Consider the following 18763-nt stretch of genomic DNA (forward strand, 5'->3'; position numbering starts at 1 on the left):
CTAGGCTGTTCATGACTGGCTAACATCACCTCCGAATTTCACACCTGAAGCAAAAAAAGTGCATCTTCTCCAACAAGCTAGCAGTTAGCCATTTTTCCCTGGAGAACGCCACGTTAAATCAGATTATTTTTGCCAGCTATTTGGTTTATGACAATATTCCTGAGGTTAGGTTAAGTTTTATTTCAAAATACACTTAAAGGTGCAGTAGGTAAGACTTATAAAACTAACTTTCTGTGATATTTGCTGAAATGGACCCTATGTTCCAGTAGAACTACATGAAGCAGGTCATTAAAAAAAAAAAATCTAGGCTCCTCTAGCACCACCTACCTACAAATCCACAGCTCCCTGTTCAGGTGCACCAATCAGGGCCAGGGGGGTAGTGTTTAACTGTGTGTCAATCACTGCTCATGCACACCCATTCATTCCATAGACAGTATATAAACTGGACCAACAGATCCCGTTGCTCTGGACGGAGACCAATGAAGTATATTAGAAGCACTTTTCCGGTGATGGCTGAGCGTTACTGCGCAGCCTCCAACTAAGCTCAAAGACATAGATGTGATGTGAGCAACCTGTCTGAAAGTTGGAAGTCTTCTGGTAGCTGTGCCAAGAGAAATCTCAATCTTTCCCAACTTGCAGAGACGGAGAGCGTAGGTATATGTAAGGAGATAACATGGACACAGGCTAATTATTGCTAACTAAAATGCTAGTTAACATTAGTAATTAAACTTAAACAGCTAATGTAAGTCGAAACTGCCTGCGAGCTCCTCCTGTACTATACGGTAATTCCTCTACTATGCGACAGTAAGTCACGTGGTTATGACACAATCGTTAGCCTATTTTTACAAAAACGTATACTACGGAGCCATAACGTGAGGTACAAGGTAATGGAGCCTTTTATACATTGTCGTGTTTCTTCAGAAATAAACAATGGACAAATAAAGTCTTTAAATGCTTCAGATGTAAAGTTATTCGCTGTCAAAGTGGCGTCAAAATGAATGGCAGTCAATGGAATGCTAACGGGAGGTGATGGCTTGGTAGCATCAAAATGGCGCCATAGGTGCTACACGTTCCGGGGAGAGGCTTACCCCCTTGACTCATTCTCCCTTGTGGGGGGAGGGGCTTAGGAGACCTGTTTGGGCTATAGCGGAAAGGGAGGAGGGACTGAGAAGTTGTTAATGTTCCAATTTTTTGGCTAAGTTCTGGATCTTCACAATCCTACCACCGGTACCTTTAAGTTACTATCTTTAAGGGGGAAAAAAAGAATACAAATGCCGACAACAGTATTTATCAGACAGTCAAATTGCACAGAGGCAACAGGTAATCAGTCACACCTGGCCAGAGAATCTTTTCGTGCCATCTGCTTTCACTGCCAACGGCTTTGGGCATACACGTTGCTGTTTTCCCTCTCAGGCACTTGACCATCCATGCCATGATGTTCCATGCACTTGACACTGTAAATAAAGAGACTTGACATCTTTGACAAAATTTGAGACTTGACTTTTTATGTCATATACCACTGAAACCACACTCATCCCATCACAATGATTTCTCAATTAAGCCATGCAAGGAGGCGGCACACACAACATGAATTACAATACATAATATGGAATTGCTAAATTGTACGGACTGTAAAATAGGTACGGAGCCTATTTCATACAGTCACGGAGCATGGATATATAGGTACGGACTGGGAGCCGACTTTGTTGAAAACAGGAACCGTTTTATTTTCTTCGCAACACATTGGGACATAATTCAATGACGGACCGGTCCACTTCCGGTCCAATTGTCAACAGAGGAGCATCACGCGTGTTTTCCAAGCCAGTAAAAATGGTAAGGCTGGTGTGCTATAACAGTTTCATATTAACGATTACTGTTGTGTTAATCAGCAGCTAACTGATTTGAATGCTCGCTCATTGTTTTGTCATATGATAATTATTGTTATGTTTTCAGCCGAAGGCTCAGAAAGGAAAAGGAAAAGCCCCGGAGAAGGTTGTTCACCCGTACAGCAGGAAAGCGGCTTACCTCGCCCGAGAAGAAATCAGACTGAAAAAGAAAGAAAGGTGTGAAAATAAGAAAAAACTAAATAGATGCAACAGTAGCTAGGTTTTGGCGCAACTGAATTCCGGTGTTGTCAAAACTAGCCAAAAACATAAATATGTAGAACTAGTAGAGTCTGCTTTACCAACAACAGTTACGGTAACCCAGTAAAGACAAATCACCGCAGTATACAGTATATACCTATATACAGTGCAACATGTGATATAATAGGTAACGTTACATGATTATTATTGCTTTTTTTTCTAACTATCAATAGAATTTTACAACTTTTTGAATAATGAGCAGTGGTGGGAGAAGTAATTAGATCTTTTACTTAAGTAAAAGTATCAATACCTCAGGGTAAAACTACTCCACTAATAGTAAAAGTCTTACAGTCATAATCTTCCATAAGTAGAAGTACAGAAGTATTTGCAGCCAAGTGTATTTAAAGTATCGAAAGTAAAAGCAGAATGACTCCTGTCAGTGTGACATCATATTACTGAATTATTATTACATATGCAGTACATTACTGTGTACGCAGCATTTTATGCTGTAGCTGGCCAGAATTGAGCTTATTTTAACTACGTTGGGTAGTTTAATTTATAACAACTAATCTCTAATTGATTTATTCATGTATTGACCTTGATCTCTTAAAGTAACTACAGCAGTCAAATAAATGTAGTCCAGTAAAAAGTACATTTGCTTCCAAAGTGGAGTAGAAGTATAAAGTAGCATTACAATGGAAATACTCAATAAAGTGCAATTACAGTTACTTTCCACCACTGATAAAGTGGAATCTGGCTTGTTTTTTTAATTAAAGCTAATGAAAAAATACTAATGCCAAGTGAATGCTCACATTTGAGCATTATTGTGAAATCCTCTCATCTACATCCTGTAAATCTGCACATCCAAACCCTTAACTGGGTCCAGGGACAAAATCCCCTTAAATTTGACTAATCAAAAGACGCCCTGTCACTTTCTTTTGGGACACCTTTGCGTCAGTGTTCTGTCATATGCCTGTCAGGTATATAGGGGGTAGATTTGACCTGGTCTTTTGTGATACAAAGTGCAAAAAAAACTCAAAATATTTTAATCAGATGAAGGAAAAATTTTAAAGGCCTTGCTCACATGAAGTAAAGAAATGACGTACAGTATGTGGATGGAGACCTACAGTATAGGTAGAAATTAAATGAGACCAGAATGCTGATTTTCCTACTTATTTTGTTTTAATGAAAACACCTTTTAGTTTAGAACAAGACTGGTAAAGATATAAATGAACATGCTTGTACGTAATCAAACATTGATCAACACTTTTGTAGGATCAGATTAATATAATCTGTTTCTCTGATGCGGCAGGCAGAAGAATGACAAAGCAACACGTCTAAGCGGCATTGGTAAGCTTGTTTATCATTCATATATATATATATATATTAAACACACTTTCTGACTGTGAGGATAAAATAGAGCTCCATTAAATACCATGTCTTTCTTTTATTTATTTGTCTCCAGGTGAGAAGCTGTTGTGGTTTCAGGAACAGTTGGATCCAGAAAAGACAACTTACACCAGAAAAGATGCCTGTGATATCGTTGAAAGGTTGAAGACTTGTGATTTATGTTCATTTAGTTTTTGACACTCATCATTTTCAATTTGAAATACATTCAAATATTTGAACGTTAAACAAAGAACGTATAATTAAATCAGCATTTCTGTGTGTGTGTGTGTGTGTGTGTTCTTGTGTATGTGTAGGTACCTCCGAAGGTTCGATTCGGAACTTGAGCAGATTGAGCTAATGAATGGGATCAAAGGTCGGCAGGGTCGTCTCCATGGCGCCAGAGAAGCTGTCATCAAACAGACCATAGAGCGAGAGCGAGTGCAGTATGAGGGCATCGGGTTTGGTGAGTCCTCATCATGTAAATGGATGTATGCACACATTCAGTGTTGGGAAATCCTCCATGATCCTGTGTTTTCTTCTCTTCACAGAGATTCCAGACATCATTAATGCAAAAAATCTGAAGACATTCAGGTTAGTGGGTAGAAATTACAGCTTACATCTTCTGTTTTATTAGAATGTATGTGTTTGACAAGTGGCTGTAGTTATTCGGCTTGATAGTCTTTACGTTCATAATATGCAGATTTTTAAATTTCCCTTATACTGAATGGATAAAAAAAAAAGCCTAAAATATTGACATACTTAAAAATTTGAAGTACTTTAAATTAAATTGTGATTTTAAGCATAGGATTTGCATGCGACGTGAGGATTCACAAACATTCCTTCTAATCATGTTTGACATTTGTTGATCCTTTATTTTGGCAGAGAGTGGAATGGTGATCTGAAGAAACTTCCAAATATTAAACTGCGAAAGGTGTCTAACAAAGATTTGGAAACAAAGAATGAAAAAGAGGAGAAACATGAGGAGGCAGAAGATGACAATGAGGACGATGAAGATGACTTGGAGGATGAGCAGCTGGATGAGATGGTGCTGATGTCGGACTGAAACCGAGGCTGTAGCTCCAAGCTCAGGTCGTCCATTCAGGACAGCTGACTGTGAAACTGAGCGTCAGACTGCCTTCAGCAAAGACCATTTTATAGAGAAAGTGTGTTTTTGTGCCTGCGTGGGTAAAGTGTTGCTGTTCCTTGACTGTCCAGAAGATGGTGCCAAACTCTCAGAGATGGAAAACAAGAATGCTATCAGTCAGCCCTCCTTTAAAAGTCTTCTTGTTGCTCAGTAACTTCGCACCAGCCTGTGAAGGGGTTCTACATTCATTGTTTATTGCACAAATATGAATTGTATGTAACCTCAATACTCCATATTATCCAATTATAGATTAAAAAAAGAAAAGATTTTGACAAAGCTGTTGAGTGCTCTAATGTTGCGGTGGCTCTAAGACACAGAGAAAATGTTATTTTTCTGTGAGGTGACACTGGTAAAAAAAAAAACAAATTAAACCTGTAGAAAAGTGGACAAGTGTAAACAACATCGTCTTTTTTTTTCTTTCTTTTTTAATTAACCGGTCAGTCACTCACACAGTGTGTCAAGTTTAATGTAAAATCATTAACGTATGGCATCCATGAAAGCTCTAATTACATAAATGTATAAATATCAGGACCTCCATAAAGCTGCAAACTGTCAAACAAAACGTCATAAACAACGGGCCTACTGGACATTTTCTTTTGTAAGAAATGTTCAAAACTCTCCTATGATAAATTCAGCTTTTTCAAAACATTACATTTTCAGATTTCAGACTGAGCTAAATCTACTGTTTAAATAATTGTTCCTCTACTTATCATATCTTTACTCTTTGGTGTCTGAAGACCTGATTGTCCAGAAGGCCTCAGTATGCTTCAAACAAAGTGCTTGTTGGATTGTCTTAACAGGATCTGAAACCTGCTTTCGCATGTCACACTTCACAGAACGGTTGGCCAAGTGTGCAGAGGTGTGAAAGTAGGCAGGCTACAGTATAAACTTCTTTTCTCAAGCTCATCTTTTCCATTCTTTACACAACCAAATGCAACGGCATGCATTCCTATGAGGAGAGACTGTCCCAAAGTGTGTGCCATTATTTCCATTTTAATACTTACCACGTCTCTGTGACACCATGTTTAAGATGAGCGTAGCTGTTTGGGAAAACTATGACTTTTTTAACCTTCCCCCAGCCTTACAGGGCTTTTTTAAGTGCTTATGGTATTGTCTAAAGGCTTGGACATACTGATCACATTCGGCGTCTGCGGACTTCATCAGTCACTCGCACGCATTCATACCTTAGTGTGCGTCACGTGTATTTCCCAATCCACACTCTATTCCATTTGGTCGTGGTTGGTGGTCTTTGTAGTCTTAAAGACAGGGATTTTCCTCCTTTAACACTGTGCTCTGTCTTTTGAAATTTACAAAGTTCGGCCTTTACTGTCCTCATCCCACTTTTTCTTTTCTTCTCCTTCTTGGCAAATCAGCTAGAGGTATATACGCCACCAACTAGACCAGGACACGGACAAGTCACAGACATGGGCAGATGAAGACATTTATGTCACGGACCGTACACTTGCAGATGCTGGCGGTATAAATAAAGCTTAAGTATCTGAAACCCCCGGGCTACGTCCAAAAACTTTACCTATCAGTAACCCAATGTAGTAAAAGCAGAACGGTATGCTGCGTCTGTCCTGATATCTGCACGACTTCAGAGAGTATGCCCCATTATCCCTATTTGTACAATTCCTCAGATCTCGCAGCAGACTTTCCACTTAGCAACCACGTGTGGCCATTAGACACGGTTGTAAGTGTCGTCTGAGGTTCGTTCGAAGCATACTGAAACCTATAATAGCATCCACAGGGTGTTCACACCTTTAACTCATGTCTGTGCATACAGGACTAAAACTAAATATAGCACACAACTTGTAGTCTTTACAAACGTCTCTTGCTAATGGCTTTATTTTCCTTTACATCTCCTCACCTCCTCTCTGTTTTCTTGCCTGCCACGTTGTTTTTTGTTGTTTTTTTTACTTTGCACATTCACGTCACTGCAGCCCTTTAGCCTTTCAGTGTTTTGCTAGATCACTGAAGGACTTTAAATATGTCTGTTGTGTCTCAAGATCAGCACAGGAGCTGAGATGTACAACACTAAAACACTGTACAAGTCTAAATCACATGCTGCTCACACCGGCTTGTGTTGTTGGATGAGCAGGATGTGATTCAGGACTCTTTCTGAGCGTGAGGAAAATTGGTCAGACGGGGTTTTGTGCCGGCGCCACCGCAGCCTCCACAGACATGTCCGAGTCCATCTGTGCCTCTGGAGCCGGGATGGGGCCCGGACTGACTGGAACCTCCACAGTTTCGTGCCTGCCGTTAGGCAGGGCGCTGGGTCGGGCCTGAGGGTTGTGCAGGTCTTTCTCGGGGCAGTTCTGCACAGTGATTATGCGGTTGAAGGCCTTGAGGCGGCGCCATAGCTGCAGGTAGATTTTACACTGGATGTACATGAAGATGAGGCCACCTGTGAGGCCTATGGCCACCACAATCAGCTTGGTCCAGAAGGGCCACTCCAGCACACCTAAGGACGCGTACGCACACACACACACGCAAACACGCAAACGCACACACACAGAGAGCTGCCGTTTGTCAAACTGCAGGACGTGCAATGGATCATGATGGTGGTGTGTGCAGAGCTGTGCTTACCATTTGGCGCATAGTACTTATAGTACTTCAGAAGAGAAATTCTCCATAACTCGTCTGCAATCAAGAGCGAGTGTAATTTCTCTTTATTTCTACGATCTCTGAATAAACCTATGCTATACAATTATTTATTAAATGCAATTAATTTTATATACACACTAATATAAATATATATATATATATATATATATATATATATATATATAATACAGATACTGCTATAATCACAACACACCACACCAACAATTAACACAAAAGCACTGAGGGGTCTAATTTCACTTTAACAATGATGCAAATTGTGACAAACTCCAATAGAATTGAAGCTAATGTGTGCACCAGACTGTAACGACCATCATGTGACCTGACAGTAAAACACTGAACTACCTGCTCACTTAGAGAAAATTAACACAATCATCACATTTTCTTGAAAGTACACACTGGTGGTTTTAGATGTTTTAGCCGATTAACGGAAAATTATAAAATTCTTCTTCTTCACATTACTGAAATTATTGCCCTGCCTTCAAACTTGCTTTCCTAAGACGTTTGTTTCAGTTTATGTCAGTACAGTGGAGAGACTGTGGTGTAGGTTATCAGTCAAAGTGTTTTTCTCTAATGTATGGTGCATCTTGTGGTGATGAGATTATGAGCAGAGACATGCATTGCAAACTAGTAAATTGTTGTCCTTGTGATGAACTCTGACATCTAAAAACTTGACATGATCTTACAATATCTGTTGTTTGTTTACAGTTTGTTTTCTGGGTTTCATTTTGGAACATGCTGTAGCTCTTGCTCTTGAATGAAATGCTTTTCTCTCAAAACTCGAATGCTGGAAAGTTTTCAAATAACACTGTCCTCGAACGTAATTAATTGGGAGACAGTTTGGGACAACGTTTCCGTTTCAAGAACCCAAATCACCAGCAGATCCACTTCAACATATGCCATAGAACATATTGGACGCCTCAGAAGAGCTACGTCTCTAAAGCCATTCCTACTCCCTATTGCACGTTCTGCCAACCTGAACAAACTGGAACTTTCCTACACATGGTCTGGGAGTGTGAACAGGTGCATGAGTTTTGGAATAAAACAACATCAATAATATCTGATGTGATAGGATATCGACTTCCTACTGACCCGATTGTTTTGTTACTTAATGATGACTCTAAATTACACCTGCTTGGGAGACAGAAGAAAGTTTGGTTAGCTGGATCAACCGCAACCAAGAAAATGATAGCTCAGCGCTGGCTCCCTCCCCCCCAACTCGCTTTGTATAAAACAGTGGTTGGTGTATTTTCTAGACATAGTTATGCTTGAGCTCTCTACAGCAAGGGTTAACAAAGCCAAGTCATCGACTATAGACCTGTGGAAAGGTGCAGCAGCACAGGTATCAGTCCTAATGACCTCAGCATCACAAGAAGTAGAGGAGGGCGACTAGGCAAGGTGTGATTTCTGTTTTTGTTTATTATTATTTTTTCTCGAGACCGTGGAGGGTTGGGGGTTGGGGGGTTCTTGTTAAAGGGTGTTTGTCTGTTCTGCTATTGTTGTTTAAAATGGAAAAATAAATTTAAAAAACTGAAGAATTAAAAAAAGAACACTGTCCTTAACTGCATTACAGTGTGATGAATTTATCTTAATGTAACATATGATTACACCATAACATGAAAACATGGTACGTGTTCACTTTGATGGATTATCTATGCCAAACAAATTTCAAGTGTTACAAACACGTAGAATTTCCAACCAACAACTGCCTAAAAAGTGGGACACTTTTAAAAAAAATTGTGGTCTGTTGTCATGTAAGGTTGAGCTAAAACATGAAGTTTAGCTAAATGCCCTGAACATAATTTTTGTGGTTTGCAGGTCCTAACATTATCATAAACAATAAATCTACAAATCATTTGAATGTGTCGTTGATATAGCTGTGACTTTATTTTAAAGCTACTGTACTTTGTTGCCTCATTTTAACACGAGCTTCTGGTCATTTTTAAATAGCATGGTATGATTTAAGTCTTTGTATGCATCAATATGTTAAACTGGGAAAAATTACAAATAAATTGGAGTCAAGAACATTGAAGATGTCTTCACTCTAGATAGACCTCACACACACATATCTTACACTAGTTTCACTAGATTTAGAGAAAACATGAGTAACTACACAAGAAATAGATCTTCAAAATCACATCACCAGAGTCAGACAGGTGTAAAGATCAACAGCTGAAAGGTTGAAGGTACCCTGTGGAGTTTTTGACCACAAGTGGTGCTGCGGTGTAGTGTTTTAAACATAGACTGTTAATATTAATGGACAACGCATCCGGTTTGGCGTAGTGCTGCAAATGCGGAAGTGCCTTAAACCTGCATTCTATCTCAATTCCAGCAGAGGGCGACACATGCGGTTGCAAAAAGGAGGTCCGGTTCTGTAGAAGTTTATGAGAAAGTGACCCATTTCTCACTTGATTTATTACCTCAGTAAACATTTTCATAATGAGTTTATGGTCTCAATCGCTAGTTTTAAGTCTTCTGCAACACAGAATGATGTTCATTTTTTGAAAGTCTTGTTGATTTTAAAATCGACGATAAAGCGGGGGGGTGTTTTAGGGCGTGGCCATGATGTGATTGCCAGTGAAAGTGTGTAATGTAACGTAGAGTGTAAGGGCTCCTCCCTCACTCCTCCCTCTCGTCTAAAATTTTCACATCCACAACCAGAATGGCAAACTCGACGACTCATGTCAGATCTCCACAAACCAATGGGTGACGTCACACATGCGCTTTCCACTAATTTACAGTCTGGTTTTAAAGCAACACTAGAGAGCTTTTCCCGCTTCGGTCCCCCTACAGGTTGGAAGTGGAATTGTCCATTACATTACATTGTCCAGTTCATTCGAATTACAGATCCGCTACCCGATCTGGCAAAGTTGCATAATAGCCGCTTTCCGACCGGAAGGATTTTCGCAGTGCCTAGAACATAACATTTCTAGAACCCTTTTTTTCTCGTGTTCCAACTGGACCAATTTGGGGAGTTTTAAGTTCCTCTGACCGCAGTTCCTGTAACTCTTTCAGCTCCTACTTCAGGGCAAGGTCTTTTTCCTTGTCCCTTTTCCACATAGGAACCCTTAGTGACCTAGTAACGTCTGAAACACAAACAGTACATATTCTTCACTGTCTGTTGCAATTTTCCTACGTATGCTAACTCATAAGACAAACATCACACATTCAACCAGCTAATTGTTAATGCTAGTTAAACTTACCCGTTGTTTCGTTTGCCTGTTGTGCTCTGCTCTTCTATCTTCTTCCATCATAGTAATTAGGATGATATTACGCTGGAGCCTTCGTCTTCTGTGTTTCTCTGTTAAGTACTCCAGCCTAGTCTTTAATGCCGCCGTTCAAACTCCGTTTATTCTTTATTGTAGCGCTAAAGTCAAGTGACGACGCTATAAAGACCGTTGCCGTGCTTGCGTCACTCCCTTACCCCTCCTACCAGTTCCTATGGCCACTTGGCCAGTGCGAATGCAAATGGCAAAACCGGTTTTGGGGAAGAGTAGTTAGTAGAACTGTTTAGAAGTGGACTGTTCCTATAACTACGTTCCTGTAACTACTTGGTCGGAAAGAGGCAAATGTAATGTAATGGACAATTCTGCTTCCAACCTGTAGGGGGACCAAAGCAGGAAAAGTTACCTAGTGTTGCTTTAATGGTCCTGTATTGTTTGTATTGGGTGACGGAATGTGATACAAATTTCTGCAGAGGGCAGTAACACATTTTGACAGTTTTTCGTACTTACAACAGTGACCTATGTACATTTTAAATTTTATATAGTGAAAAAAATTGCACAGCCCACCTACTCCTCATACAACTCCTACTACTACTACTACTACTACTATGATCATAAAGATCTATTTTTTAATTTGTATGTTTACTTCTATTCAAATTCTTATTCTATTCAATGCCACCCATTTCACTGCACATTGTTTATGACAATGTGAGAAATAAAACCATTGAAATCTTAATCTTGAATCGTAAAGGACAGGAAAAGTGCATGGTGATGTAAACATTGCATTTCTTTTTTTTTTTTTTTAAACATGTAAGATTTGCAAACGTGTATTGAGGTAGAAAATGTTTGTCAGGCCTTACTCACAATAACTTTAGATGAGGAATTAGGTTTTACAACTAAAAACTCCCCATGGTACCTTTAATTTGCCATGGATCATAGCACGTTTACTCTGCGTATCTCTGGTATGTTGAGAGGGAGTGGGGGAAAATACTCACCATTCTTCCCAAGTCTGAGCTCTTCCATGGTTCTTGTGACCAGAACATAGACGGACCACAACATACACACTATTGCTATTAGGTGAAATAACACTGAACAGAAGATCTTCCTCCTCTCGCTCTTCGACATGTGTAGCCTCTCCCACTGGAAGATGGAGGGATGGAGATGGAGAGGGGATGAGAGGCAACATTGGTTGAAGGGAGAGAGAGAGAGAGAGAGAGAGAGAGAGAGAGAGAGAGAGAGAGAGAGAGAGAGAGAGAGAGAGAGAGAGAGAGAGAGAGAGAGAGAGAGAGAGAGAGAGAGAGAGAGAGAGAGAGAGAGACAGAGAGAGACGAGAGAGAGAGAGAGAGAGAGAGACAGAGAGAGAGAGAGAGACAGAGAGAGAGAGAGAGAGAGAGAGAGAGAGAGACAGAGAGAGCGAGAGAGAGAGAGAGAGAGAGAGAGAGAGAGAGAGAGAGAGAGAGAGAGAGCGAGAGGGTGTTAATTATTACAGCCTGACAGTAGATCCCAGTGAACGAGATTTATGAGCGCGTGCCTACCATGCGTAAAGGTTTGAGCTTCGTCTCCATAATGAAGTCAAACTTGCAGAGTTCACAGCAGTGAGTGTCTGAGGAGTTGATCCACTGGTTGAGACAGGTCCGGTGGACGAAACTCAGGCTCCCCGTGCAGCGACAAGGCATTATCAATGGGCACTCATCATCCCCCTCACAGTGGCAGATCCTACACATACACACACACACACACACACACACACACACACACACACAGAAAATACATATACAGTACACACAAAGACACACACAAGAACAGGTAATGATATGTAGCTTATTTAATATTTTCTTTGTTTTTGGGGTATCTTTTGCATCCCCTGACCAAGAGGATTTCCCTCTTTGGACAATAAAGTTCAAGTTGAACTTATAGTGCACATACTTACACTCGTACAGTATAAGGCTCACAAACACCCACTAACCTGCAGACCTCCATCGCTGAGTCCTCAGAGTATTCCTGTAGTGTGCCTCCATTTATACCACGGTGTTTCTGTGGTGTGGGCACTGACATGTCTCCATCCCCTGACCCCCTTTCCTGGTATCTCTTGGTGATGAGCTTCTCGCAGTCCTCTGCCAATGAGGAGCTGTCTCCTGACTTGTAGCACTTCTCTTTATCCGTGCGGTGTGAGCCTTCTCTCTGTGAAACGTGGCCATCTCTCTTCATCGAGGCTCTGCTGCTGTGGCGCTTTTTAAGGCCTTCGTTGTCCTCCACCAGAGACCGGTTCTCCCTCCCTTCATCTGAGCCGACTGACTGCAGCTCCACGACCTCGGCTTTGTCTCCCCCTCCTTTATCCCAGTTCGCCCCGTCCCGCTCTCGGCTGCTTCCGCTGCGGCGGCGCACTCTTCGGGCTTTCTCTTTGCTCCAGCTGCGGGCCTCACGCCACGCCTCATCCTCAGAGGTGGAGTCTGACTGGGGGGCCCCTGAGTTGCGGAGGCGAGGTGGCAGCTCTCTCTGGTTCTTGACAGGCCGCTCCCTCTTCTCCCCGTGCTCGCTGCGGTCCGAGCTAAATTCGGTCTGCTCCTGTTTGGCGTTGGTTTCCAAGCAGTCGTAGGTGGTGCAGCTGTTCCTCTTGCGGCGGTGACGGCGTTTCACCTGCTTCTTCTGCACCTGAGCTGACAAGCCCACAGTTGTGCTGGTGACGGCCATCACAGAGGTGTGTGTGTGCTTGTTGTGTTTGTGCGATTCAGAAACATCCTCCTCTAAACGGGTCAGCTGGCTAGAACTAAACATACACGACAGAGAGATGGAGATGGGTAAAAAATAAGGTGAATCAAAATGGAAAAGACATGAATGTGATGACATTAACTCAAAAAATGGCCTGAAATGGTCAGTTCACCCAAATTAAAGAAGACGTACAGTATTTTATAAGTTACCTACTATCTAGCAATGCAGAAGGTTTTGTGTTCATATGCCCAGGTTTTGAGATATGTCTCTGAGATTTCTGCTTTCACCCTAATATAATGGAGGTGAATTGGATTTCCTTTGTGTCCTCTCAGTTTGCAAAAATGACATTAAAGTCAAAAGCAACAGCTTTTTCCAGAATCTGTCCCCGTTACTCTGGAAAATCCACAGACCTCACTGACCACACTTTTCACAAGGACCTTTTCTTATTTTTCAGTGATTGAATTGAGGCTGTTTCCTGGTTAAACAGAGCTGATCAGAGATTTGTAGATAAGAATGGAATATCTAGGGATATGTCATATCCCTAGAAGTCAGAAAAATAACCACGTGTGGATGAGATGCAGCTCTACAGGTTGCTGTAAGTCAATTTACAAGAAACAAGAAGTCTAAATTTAGCATATTGTTGTTTTCCAATCAATGTGAAAAACATTAAATAAGTTGTTCCTTAAAACTCCCACCAGCTTTCATGTTGACTGGAAATTATGTTGGCGGGACTGATATGTCATTCGCAGTGGTTAGGGCAAAATAACTCCTCAGAGACAGAAAAATGGGACATGATGTACGACTGAATAATGAAGTGAAAACAAAATGTCAAAATTTTGACTAATTATCACGCTGGGTAATCAGAATAGGAAAGGGTGAATATGGATTAATATGAGCATGGTATACACAAATGGAGGTCCAAGCACTCACATACATCACATTTGTCCACACTGCTAGAAACCACAGGACTGAGCCTGTCAGCGTGACGACCACACCATTAGTGGATATAATATGCTAAAGGATCCCATTACTGCAATCAGCCATCTTCCCCTCACTGATTGTGCTTTGGTAGCACCATTGGATTTCAGCATCCATTTCAATTTTTGTAATGCCCTCTGCGTGCAGCAGACCATACTAATTCAGTCTCCCACTTAGTGGAGAAAAAGTTTTAAAATGTGCATGTTAATATCCCAGAGAGAACTGTGGCTGTGGCTTAAAGAGAGACTTTTTAAAGATAGTCAAGAAAACTTGGTAAAACAGCTGGCTCACCTGCATATGTCCTGAGAAGACGGCGTGATTGATGTTCTTGAGGCTGTAGTTAGACCTGTTGTAGAGTTGCTGGCCTGAAACAACCAACAGGCTCAAATTAGCTTTCATGTTGGTTTGAAAGTACAATAATCAACTATCACTAGTTTAATAAAACATCAAAACCCACTTTCCAATGACCACATAATCAAACTATTTATATGAATGATAAATCATACACATGAATGATCTTCTGCATTCATTGTTTTTTGTTGGCTGTTAGGGGGCAAAAGAACCCCAAATAAGCTGACAAACATACAGCCCTGACATATTACGGCCTTATGAAGTACTGCTAACATTTTAACACGTACACATCCAGTAGACCTTGAGAAAACACCAGCATTTATTTTGATTATTTCTGGTGACCTGACAAATCTCAGTCCACTAGTTACTCTCTTTTTAGCTCTAGTTTGGCCTACACCAACTCCTGAGAAATGTATCTGAAGCTTTAGCTGACTTTTTCCTGATTTAACTTTATCTTTGGTTTGTTTGAGCGTTTTAATTGCCCCCTGGGGATGAATAAAGTGATTTGAATTGAATTGAATTTGCTAAAAGAAGCTCCCAATTCCTAAAATGTTAATTTCCTAGTCGTTAATACAAAACAATTTTCTAAAAGATGCTAAAAGGCTCATGTGACCTGTTGAGCTGCAAGGGATGACTCTATGTGGCTTTCACATTACACATAGTAATAATATTTGATTCATAGTTAATATGAAAAAACGTGCATTGGGGGAGCATAAAGCACTATTTAGTGTCTCATGAGTCAAAAACAGTGTGTACTTAGAGCAACCGTATATTGATTGGTTAGTAACACTTCTAGCATTAGCATTTATGCAGATTGATCAGATTCTGCTTGGGAAAACGATGCTACCATATATTGTGAACTGTGACCTTGATAATGGCTCTTTAAGCTGGATGATACTCAACGGTTACCTTGGAGATGTTGCTGGATCGACTCCCTGAGCGCCCGGGGGCCTTCCTCCCCTGCAGGGAGAAGGAGAGACAGGAAATCATTAGAGAACACAGACGTAGAAGACGAGAAGTATGTGACACATGGCCATGTAGCCTGAGGTGTTTAAACCAGCAATTTCTCTGGCACACAACACTACATATAACATTCATAACATATTAAAACAATATTTCAGTGCACTTACTTCAACACAGGAGCTAGGGGCTTCTTTGTCTCACCATAACATTTTAGTGTGATCTGCAGTAGATTATTTTCATCATGAAATAATCTGCTAATTATTTTTTCAGTAAATTGATTCATAGTTTCATCTATAAAATGTCAGAAAAATAGTTAAAGGCTGAAAGGCTAAAATATTATTTAGAAAAATACAACGTTTCGGTCTCAGACCTTCATCAGGTAAATTCACACATTCACCTCAACCATAGCCTTAAATAGTTTGGTTGACTAACCAGGACCAATCAGGTCCGGCTCTTGAATGACGTCATTCATTCACAAAGTGGCACTCCGATCACGGACCGTGAACAGGAAAAGGCAGAAAAAATGCCACTCAGTACATTTAAAAACAATGGATAATCAGACCAATTTTGTTATAGGCTCATGATCAATGCATTGTCATTAGCCCAATATTTATCTACTCTTAATCAGAGAGGCCACAGTCCATTCAAAAGTGGATCATTACATTGGTTAAATTACATTATAACAGTCCATATGCACATGTACAATGAACAGTTACTGAGGATAAACTAATAAGGAAAAAAGGAAAAAACAACAAACAAGGAAAAAACATCAAATTAGCATAACATCATATTGAGATTAAATTCATCATTAAGGCCTTTTGGCGATAGGGTCTGCAAAGTAAATATCTAATATGCCTCGCGTCTTTTTAGTAGCAAGTCGTGGTTGCACCCCCTTTTTGGAAGACTGACTTGTTCAATGCCACAAAAGCGCAATGATGAGATGTCATGCTTATGATCATTAAAGTGTACCGCGACCGGGTAATCCCGGTTGTTTCTGCGAATAGAGCTCTTATGTTCGCTAATGCGTTGTTTTAACTGCCTTATGGTCTTACCTACATACACCAGACCACATGGACACGTTAAAATGTACACTACATGAGCGGAGGCACAAGTGATGACACTCTTAATTGGAAAAATCTTGTTATTGTGGGGACGACGGAAGTTCTGTGTCTTTTAGGTGTTGTTGCACTGTGCACATCCTCCACAGTGGTAGTTGCTAGTAGGTAATGGGCTAAATAATCTTTGCGAAGCTCTCCTTGGCTTATATCTCGCAATGTCAGCGTGAACTAGAAGATCTCTGAGATTCTTCTCATGTTTGTATACAAAGAGCGGCAAGTCATACACAAAGTGAGAGTTCAGGATTTGATTTTAGAATGTGCCAATATTTTTTTTAAACTGGACGTATGGTATGTGAGAGAGGAGAGTGAGTAGTGATACAAGTCACAGAAAAATGATTTTCTTTTTTCTTGCTTTTCTTTAGCAAGTCTGACCGAGGTTTATTCAGGGCTGTTTTGTAAGATTTGTCAACCCATTCTATTGGATAACCTCGCTGTAATCTGTCTATTGTCTGTCTATAGTCATTTGCTTTTTCCATATAATCCTCAGTGGTCCTGCATATTCTATGTCTAAAAAATTGGCTTTTGGGTAGACCTCTTTTTAGTGGGGTGGGGTGAAAACTACTCGCCAAAAGAAGTGTTTTTATCAGTCTCTTTTCGATATGATGTGGTAGACAGTGAATCATTCTTTTTTTAAACCCACATGTCTACTGTGAACTTCCAATTGTCAGCAAAACTGTTCAGCAGGACAATAAATTCAAGTAGTTCATCGATAGTGCCTTGATATAGACAAAATACGTCATCAATGTATTTGTACCATTTCCAAATTCTGGACAAATGTGTGTTTTTTTTCGACATTCATGACAAAGTTTCTTTCGAAGTAACCCACAAACTAATTTGCATAATTAGGAGCACAAATAGACCCCATGCTTGTACCAGACTCCTGTAGATAAAAGTCCCCATTGAACATGAATAGTTTTTCTTCATCACAAAAGCAGTTAGGTCGATTAAAAACTCACTAGGTGGAATAGCAGTGTTATCCCGGTCTTTTAAGTAAAAGTCCAAAGCTTGCTGGGTTACATAAAAGACACTACGGACTTCATTAATAAAATCTCGAGTGTAACTGATTTACCTAATGAAGTCATTCTAGTCACACTAGATATTGCTAGCCTCAAAGACAAATCTTACAAAACAGCCCTGAATAAACCTCGGTCAGACTTGCTAAAGAAAAGCAAGAAAAAAGAAAATCATTTTTCTGTGACTTGTATCACTACTTACTCTCCTCTCTCACATACCATACGTCCAGTTTAAAAAAAATATTGGCACATTCTAAAATCAGATCCTGAACTCTCACATGTTGTGAATGACTTGCCGCTCTTCGTATACAAACGTGAGAAGAATCTCAGAGATCTTCTAGTTCACGCTGACTTTGCGAGATATAAGCCAAGGAGAGCTTCGCAAAGATTATTTAGCCCATTACCTACTGGCAACTACCGCTGTGGAGGATGTGCACAGTGCAACAACACCTAAAAGACACAGAACTTCCGTCGTCCCCACAATAACAAGATTTTTCCAATTAAGAGTGTCATCACTTGTGCCTCCGCTCATGTAGTGTACATTTTAACGTGTCCATGTGGTCTGGTGTATGTAGGTAAGACCATAAGGCAGTTAAAACAACGCATTAGCGAACATAAGAGCTCTATTCGCAGCAACAACCGGGATTACCCGGTCGCGGTACACTTTAATGATCATAAGCATCAGGGACGTCACTAGGATTGAAAGACGGAGGGGGGGCTTAGCCCCGAAGCTATGCAAAACTTTCCCTTGCAAAATCTTACTTACCAAACTCTAAATTTAGCTTTTAGATACATCAAAGCTGCATGGGGGGGATTTACTTAGGCCAGACTGTGCTCCTGCTGAGTTCTTCTGTAGGCTAAGACTTAACCGCTATCTATCTGCCCATGTAAATGTGTGGTAAAGTAATACCATACCTAATTCCTTTCTCTATTAGATACGTTGCAGGTCAAAATAAGACTATTTAATTACTAAGGGTGTAACGATACACGTATTCGTATTGAACTGTTCGGTATGAGGCTTTCGGTTAGGTGCGCATTACAAACCCAACGATTTGTTGGACTAATCCTATTTCATTTTTTAAAAAAGAGCTTAAATTGTGTGAAATATAATGTTCTCAGTGCCGCTGCACTCAACAAGGCAGCCCAAATGACGAAACAGGCAACA

General features: G+C 40.5%; 2 protein-coding genes across 3 annotated transcripts in view; one reads left to right on the plus strand and one right to left on the minus strand.

Annotated features, from left to right (window-relative positions):
* Positions 1 to 1727: 1727 nt before the first annotated feature.
* On the plus strand, positions 1728 to 4885 carry tma16 (translation machinery associated 16 homolog). The gene is made up of 7 exons (XM_078262993.1): positions 1728 to 1833; positions 1954 to 2063; positions 3397 to 3434; positions 3550 to 3634; positions 3788 to 3936; positions 4022 to 4064; positions 4356 to 4885. The coding sequence occupies exons 1-7, from the start codon at positions 1759 to 1761 to the stop codon at positions 4534 to 4536; spliced, it is 681 nt and encodes a 226-aa protein (XP_078119119.1). The 5' UTR covers positions 1728 to 1758; the 3' UTR covers positions 4537 to 4885.
* Positions 4886 to 6044: 1159 nt separating this feature from the next.
* Positions 6045 to 18763, minus strand: part of marchf1 (membrane-associated ring finger (C3HC4) 1) — a 43187-nt gene continuing 30468 nt past the window's right edge. The window contains exons 4-10 of one of the 2 annotated variants that reach the window (XM_078262974.1): positions 15414 to 15464; positions 14445 to 14518; positions 12433 to 13233; positions 12002 to 12182; positions 11462 to 11606; positions 7207 to 7260; positions 6045 to 7081 (exon numbers count right to left, since the gene is read on the minus strand). In XM_078262974.1, the coding sequence (XP_078119100.1) occupies positions 6759 to 7081; positions 7207 to 7260; positions 11462 to 11606; positions 12002 to 12182; positions 12433 to 13233; positions 14445 to 14518; positions 15414 to 15464 (1629 nt within the window). In that variant the 3' untranslated portion in view covers positions 6045 to 6758. The remainder of the gene's footprint in view (positions 7082 to 7206; positions 7261 to 11461; positions 11607 to 12001; positions 12183 to 12432; positions 13234 to 14444; positions 14519 to 15413; positions 15465 to 18763) is intronic. The other variant, XM_078262981.1, reaches the window with a different exon arrangement.

This window comes from Sander vitreus, chromosome 2, assembly GCF_031162955.1.
Source record: "Sander vitreus isolate 19-12246 chromosome 2, sanVit1, whole genome shotgun sequence".
In the NCBI taxonomy this organism is placed as follows: domain Eukaryota; kingdom Metazoa; phylum Chordata; class Actinopteri; order Perciformes; family Percidae; genus Sander; species Sander vitreus.